The 7805-nt window shown below is 40.0% G+C and overlaps 1 protein-coding gene across 1 annotated transcript; it reads right to left on the reverse strand.

Annotated features, from left to right (window-relative positions):
• Nucleotides 1–1742: 1742 nt before the first annotated feature.
• Nucleotides 1743–6677, reverse strand: LOC130232577 (fucolectin-like). The gene is made up of 5 exons (XM_056462555.1): nucleotides 6590–6677; nucleotides 6022–6301; nucleotides 3035–3174; nucleotides 1918–2009; nucleotides 1743–1778 (listed from the first exon to the last, which is right to left on the reverse strand). The coding sequence occupies exons 1-5, from the start codon at nucleotides 6675–6677 to the stop codon at nucleotides 1743–1745; spliced, it is 636 nt and encodes a 211-aa protein (XP_056318530.1).
• Between the last annotated feature and the right edge of the window lie 1128 nt (nucleotides 6678–7805).

Genomic DNA, 7805 nt, shown 5'->3' on the forward strand with positions numbered 1-7805 from the left:
AGCGCCATGCATTTTGAATTGTAAACATAGGTTTATATCAGGGTACACACTGGCGCCGCAAGTCGGCGGCTGTCTGCGGTGCCCAGCTACGACTCAGGACACTGTTCATATTTCTGCCGTGCCATCTGAATAATTTCATTTTAAATAACACGTGAAAGTGCGCATCTGCTGTGCGTTACTTCCAACTGTCATGTGCCTGGCACATCCTCTGTGGTTCCCCCTAAAGATGGAGTCTGCTTTAGCTTTGTGGATCAGTGACTGCAAGAAAAAGAACATTATGCTGGATGCCAACATTAAGCCTTATGAACCGTTTGCTGACAGCAATGAATGTTTGCACCTGACAACAGGTTTGGGTCTTTGGTTTCATTCTATAATACTGGACTTATTTTCCACCAAGGTTTGAACTTTGAGAGATTTAAACAAGAGAGAAAAGTATGAAAATGGTAATGCCTGTCTGAAAAAAGTCTATAAAGTGTGTAGTGAGGGGTTTTACAGCCTTAAAACATCTATAATAATTGTAAAAAAAATATGGCTGACTACTTATTATATCTTATATATAGCTGTAATGTTGTTTACCACTTCATAAGTCAGCTTGCGCAGCAGGTGTGTTCACGTGCGCAGTTCGTGGCCATCGCACACACATAGCCAATGTATCGACCAGCATTGACACCAATTGTTTATTGTAACTCCCGCGATAAACGAGGGACCACTGTATCACTCAAATTAAGTTGGGACGCAGCTAAAAAAAACACTTTTTTTGGCCGATAGTTTTAAGAGTTTTAAGTTATGGCCGATTCGGATATCAATACGTTACTGATGTTGACAAATAAAATCAGTGCTATAGACCATTTCAATGTGGTCATATCATTGGCCCATGAACATTTCCTGCTTGTTATCAAGCTATTCCATAACTGTAACAAGAGGCAATTCATTCATAACCTAGTGTTGAAACAGCTGGTATAACCTTATTTATCAATATGTGGCTCTTTTTGGATTCCCGGAAGCTCTAGAAATTAAAAATGTAAAACAGGAAATACGTTTGGACCATTGTTTTTGTTTACATCTCTCAAAATGGTCTGTTGCTGTATGCAAATTGTTTTACACTGTTCAGCATGCATGAGAATTGACAATAAATTTCTCTCTTTCCTGTTATTTTCTTTTTCTATAGTCATACACGAAATAAACCATGCTCAAACATGCATGTAATTTGAGGTATTTCACTCATTAATTAAGAATGCACTGATATAATTTCTTGGCCGATATATTTAGACCACAAAAAATGGTCGATTTGGAGACTGATAGCAATACTGATAAATCGTATACAGTAAATACAAATTTTTCCAATTAAGTTAGTTTAACTGAATATGAATTGATCCATTTAACATCCAACTGTCCAACGTTTTAAGACAGACACCAGATAAAAAAAAAAAATACAATATGACAATCGTCAAATGTGATTTACATATTTAAATAATAAAGTTTTATTGTAAATTACAAAACTGGAGCTAGTCTAACAACAAAAAGAAGAAAATATAATCCAAAATGCAATCCAATTTTAATAAACAGGAAGAATTAAGAGAAATAAAGTTTTATAATACTAATATTTAATATATTTAGTTTTTTGTAAGTGTTTAATGATTTTAAGACATGCAGCTCATTTTCTCCATGTAGTTAATAATAATCAGTATCAGCCTTTTTATATTACTGAATATATGGATAGCTTTGTATTGATTTAATATCAGTCAATAAATATCATTGGCCGATACAGCTGTGTATGCCTAAAATGAATGTGGTTTTGAGTAAAATGGGTTAAATATAATGTTCTGGCCAAATATTTTTTTTTTCAGTTCTCACTCAGCCTGAAGGGGGTGCTGTTGATTTGTTTTAGTATAAAATTTCAGTGTTTTTTTTTTTTACCTGCTGAAGAATATTGTTACTCATTGTCTGGTCGGTCAAATCCATTGTGGAGCTAAAGTGCATCCTTACAAATGATCTTCCAAAAACAGGACCTAAACAAACAAACAAACACAGACGTAATTTATGTACATGCATAAAACGCACCAATAGCAGACATTATACAAACAATAACATTTGAGTTTGTGTTTGATAAAATGCATTAATATTTAATGATACGTGTGATTTTATTTCACAAAAATACACACAAAATATTTAATTTTTCTTCGGGTAAGGTTGTTATGATTTCCAAATTTAAAGCAGATCAAATAAATAATAAAAAAATAAACATTAGATTTTCATTATGCTTGTTTACATGATCTGTGGTTATTTTGATGTGTGTTTATATCCACTTATCCTCATCTTCATAAAACAGAGGAGAATGTTTACCAGTGTTTGCCAACACCAGAGAGTTCATAATACTGAAGCTGCAGAAACTGTCTTAAAAACATACATCTGCACCAATCTCCTCCCCCAGAGAATATAGTCTATAGCAATCGATGATTGGCTCCTTTACTAGAAGGCGGGGCTTCCTTAACTACAGCATCCCCATTTGTTGTTACATTTTCCCCCATTCAAATTATATGATTATATTTTGATAGTATATTCCATACAGACTCTATATGAACAGGTGGTCATGAGAAGAGCAATAAATATTAGTGCTGATTCCAAACATCCTCTTTTAGTGAATATCAGCTGTTACCATCAGGAGAAAGACTGAGAATGCCAATGTGTAAGACCATAGTTTGTCTCTACCTCGATAAACCTGTTGAACTCTACCAAGAACAATGCACCTGTATTACATTAGCACCTGACTGTGTTTTGTGTTTTATATATTTCATATTTATATATTTATATACTTATTCTGTAAACAATGTATGTTCTCAATTATTTGTTCTTAACTGTTTTGTTTGTTTTATTTATTTTATTGTCTGTTTAGAGCAACATTGTAGCACCTTTTTGCCCAAGACAAATTTCCTCTTGGAGACAAATAAAATTCATCCTATCCTATCCTATTCTATATTATATGAGTGACACGTCTTGTGTATATTAAAGTTGACCAATGGTACAGTTTTCCAACCTTTTCCAAAAACCTCCACCTCACACAGAGTGAGCATCTGCAAGTCTCCAGGAATGATCAGATTGATGTAACGTCCTATCATCCCATTACATGTGTAGTTGTAGGACTCACCCACTGGAATACCAGGAACAACAGCACATCTACAGACAGACAAACAGGATTTTAAAATACCAAAATGAAGGCATTAACTTTTCAGTTCATCGTTCTCATCAAATAAACATAAATAATTTGTTTCCTTCAATTATTTAAATATCACAAAGAGTAGAAACAGGGTGGCGGGGGGTTCCAGGGTGGGGGGATGGGGACAGTTTAGGGAAAGAAGTACTTAGAGTTTATGTCTTGTTTCTAGTCCAAATATCTAAATATTATTAAATCAAGAAGTGTTTACTAGACAAGCAAAACATATTGTCTAAAACTAAATTATTTCACTTACCTCATTGGTGGATTTTTTTGCCTGTTTTAAGGAAAAAGTCACTTCATTTTGGCATATTTATCTATTTTCTTCTGCTTATCTGGGGCCGGGTCACAACAGTCTCAGGAGGGAACTCCCGACTTCCCTGAGCCACCTCAGCTGGCTTCTCTTGATGTGGAGGAGCAGCAGCTCTACTCCAAACTCCTCCTGGGTGACAGAGCTCCTCACCCTATCTATAAGGGAGTGCCCTGCCACTCTGTGAAGGAAATTAAATTTGGCCACTTGTATTTGAGATCTTGTTCTTTCAGTCATTACCCACAGTTCATGACCATAGGTGAGAGTAGGAATGTAGATTGACGGGTAAATCAAGAGCTTTGCCTTTCAGCTCAGCTCCTTCTTTACCACAACAAACCGGTACATTGACTGCATTACTGCTGCTGCTATACTGATCTGCCTGTCAGTCTCTCTCTCTGTCCATTCCTTACTCTAAGATACTTGAACTCCTCTACCTGAGGTAAGGACCTTCCTCCAACCTGGAGATGGTAGGCCACATTTTTCTGGTGGAGCACCATAGCCTTGAGCTTGTGGGTGCTGATTCTCATCGTGGCCACGTCACAAGCAGTAGCAAACCATCCCAGTGCACACTGAAAGTCCATGTACAATGAAGCAAACAGAACAACATTGTCTGCAAATTTCAATGATGAAATGCTGTGGTCCCCAAACCAGACACCCTCCGTTCCTAGGCTGCGCCTAGAAATTCTGTCCATAAAAATGATGAACAGAACCGGTGACAAAAGACGACCCTGTGGGACTCCAACATGCACGGAGAACAAGTCCGACTTATTGCAGCAATGCAAACAAAACTCCTGTTCTGTTCATACAGGGACCAGACAGCCCTTAGCAGAGTGCCTCCAACCCCATACTCCCAGAGCACACAGAATGCCATAAGGGACACGGTCGAATGCCTTCTCCAGGTGTACGAAACACATGTGGACTGGTTGGACATACTCCTATGAACCCTCTATCATCCTGGTGAGGTCTAGGGTGGTCTAGTGTTTTATAGCCTGGATGAAAACTGTTGTTCCTCTTGTGTCCAAGGTTCAACCATCAGGTTGAGGTGCATAGGGTGTATCTCACCTAGCCCCGCTGCTTTGTCACTGTGGAGCTTCAACCTACCTTGCTGACTTTAGCTTGGGTGATGGATGAGTCATCCCCAGTCTCTGTTTCCTCAATGGAAGACATGTCAGTGTGATTGAGGAGATCCTTAAAGTATTTCTTCCACTGTCTGACAACATCCTCAGTCAGCTCTCCAGTTCTGCTGTAAACAGTGTTGGTGTAAAACCCCTCCTGAGATGCTGATCAGAGTGATCAGTGGATAGCTTTGCCCCTTTCCTTTACCTGATTGTCCAAGACATATATAAACCACAAAGACTATCATCAAACATGATGTTTGTTATAGACAAACTGTGTCTAACAGAGAAGTCCAACAACAGAACACCACTCGGATTCAGATCAGGGAGGCTATTCCTCCCTGCCACACCTCTCCAGGTAACACAGTTGAAGCATATTTCCAGCACAGTCGGAGCACCTTCCAGCAACAAGGGCTCCAAGAGAGCTGGGTACTCTACACTAGTGTTCAGCTCGTAGGCACAAACTACAGTGAGAGACCGATTCCTGCCCCTTTCATTCACCAGGGAAAACTCAAACTCATGGCGGCTAAGATTGGGAGCCATAAGCAAGCCCACACCAGCCCGCTGCCTCTTGCTGTGGTCAACTTCAGCGTAGAATAAAGTTCAGTCCTTCTTAGGAAGTTGAGTTCCAGAGCCCAAGCTGTGCATGATGGTGAGCTTGATTATCTCTAGTCGGTACCGTTCAACCTCCTGCACAAGCTCGGGCTCCTTCCCTTCAAGTGAGGTGACATTCCATGTCTCAAGAGACAGATTCTGTGCCTGACAATTGGGTCATCATGGACCTGATTTTCGACCACTGCCGTTCCACAATGGACCGGCCCTTGCGGCTCCTCCTGCAGGAGTATGGTCCCACATTGCTGCTTTGGGCTGACACTGGCTGGGCTCTGTTGGATGAAACCTGGTCAAGAGGCACTCGCAAAGAAGCCCAAACCCCAGGCCTGGCTTCAGGGTGAGGCCCCGGCTGTGCCATTCCAGGCGGTCATTGATGATTTGCTACTCATAATTGGTTTTGAACCTCACTACATCTGAACTGTCAACTAAGATCTTTTTGACTTGGTAGACCCTAACAGGGGCATAAACCCCCAACAGCATAGCTCTTAGGATCACTTACACAGTCAAAGGCATGGAGGCACCACGATAAGGTGATGGTTCCTAAAGAAATCATTTTGGGGTATTATTTCTGAAAACAAGACAATATAACAAGACCAAAAATCTATATAAGAAAAGCATTTTTTTTTGCAATATAAATAATTAGATGTAAAATAAAAAAGAAATGCTCAAACATCAAAATTGAGGTAAAGTGTTCAATTAATTTTAGGTCATAATGCTCAGTCCTACTGTATTAACAGCATTACAGTGTCTAATGTTTTCTTCAAAGGTCTCACATGGGGTTGTTGTTGCCGTTGTTCTCCAAAGAACTTCCAATGTGAATCTCCAGGCCTGTTATTTGTCCTGCATTGCTGTCATTTCTGTTAGTGATGACGACCCTGTTGATAGCGTAAAAATAAAGCAGATCCACCCTTAACCATGGGCTTGTCTCATTAAGGGTGGAGGAACATCCTTTATTGATCCGCTGGAGACCTCGATCTCCATCAATGGCCCTGTCAGCAGACCAGTTCTTGGATGTTGATGACTGTGTAGCAGCTCCAACACTTGCTTGGTTGTCTAGAAAATACATTAAAGATGAGATATTATGCCCAGTTCTACAAGATGTAAAATAAGTCTCTGACATCCCTAAAGTGTGTAGTGAAGCTTTCCCTCTGATGACTACAACGGGAGAATGTCAATCAAAGTGTTTCTGCAGACTGTTATGACCAAGTTTGATTATAAAAAATACATTTAATTCATTATTATCATTAGACGCTGGTTATATCCATTGCTGACACACAACTGTGTTTAAACCCGATGAATACAGACATGATATACATGAAGTGTTGCACAGCATTGACTTGCCTATCAAATCCCCGTAGATTTCAAGCTCACAAAGCGTAAGAATAGCCATATATCCGGGAACATGAACAAACACGTAACGTCCCACCATTCCACCGCAAGAGAAGTTGGCGGAGGTTACAGGTGAAGCGTTAGGAATCTTAGTACATCTACAGACAGAAAGATCATCGGTTACATGCGTTTCTGTTCATCCTCAGCTGCGGACACAGAAAACTAAAAATCAGAGAAATTGGTTTACAGTAGCAGTACATGAAAAACGCTGTGTTAATATGTCAACTAAACATTATTATGAACTCATGATGAGTTAACGCATGCGCTAATCATGAATATTAACTATAACATATGTTCATGTGCGAATAATGGCTAGCTGAATTATTTGTTAGTTCATGTCTGTTAATTAATACATTAATCAACACTAGTTTACGCTTAATGCAACTCACTCACATGAGCATGAAGATTAATTAAAAGTGCAGCTTGACCAACGTGAACTCATGCTGTTAAAGTATCCCTATGTCACGACTTTACTTAAAGGGGCACATTATTATAAATTAATTTAAAGAGCCCCTATTATACATGAAATAAGGTCATATTTTGATTGTAAGGGTCTCAAAACAACAGTCTAATATGCATGCAAGGTCAAACAACACTTACATGGTCTTATAATCTGCATTTATTTTTACCCAATTTTTCCAGCGACTCCCATATGAATCGTTCAGCGATTCATTTGTTCCCAAACCCCTCCTCAGCACGAAGCTAATCTGCGCTGATTGGGCCGATGACAGCCTGCTGCGATTGGTCGACACGGACAAGGCTTCAGCGCGAGACAGAGTGAAATGCCCAGCTGCTAATCAACAATATAAAAGTAGTCACAGTGCACACACGCTTCATAGTGGATTTTGGCTGCCAGTGGGTGAATGTAAACACAGACGATGGACTAGAAAATACTGACGACTAACTATTTTAATGAGCAAAAACTCCAAGAACAGGCGAGGAGATCTCCTAGCTTTTCACACTCTACCTGCTCTTTTCACACACACACACAGGGCCGGCGCGTCCATAGAGGTGACCTAAGCGGGTGGCGTATGCAACACCTGCCTCACCACCCGCGTCCTCAGCAGTTATATCTGCGGCTAGGGTGGCAGAATAGAGAGAGCGGCGTCCGCGACACCTCCCTCACTATCCGCGTCCTCAGCAGTTATATCTGCGGCTAGGGCGGCAG

This window comes from Danio aesculapii, chromosome 7 (assembly GCF_903798145.1).
Source record: "Danio aesculapii chromosome 7, fDanAes4.1, whole genome shotgun sequence".
Lineage (NCBI taxonomy): Eukaryota > Metazoa > Chordata > Actinopteri > Cypriniformes > Danionidae > Danio > Danio aesculapii.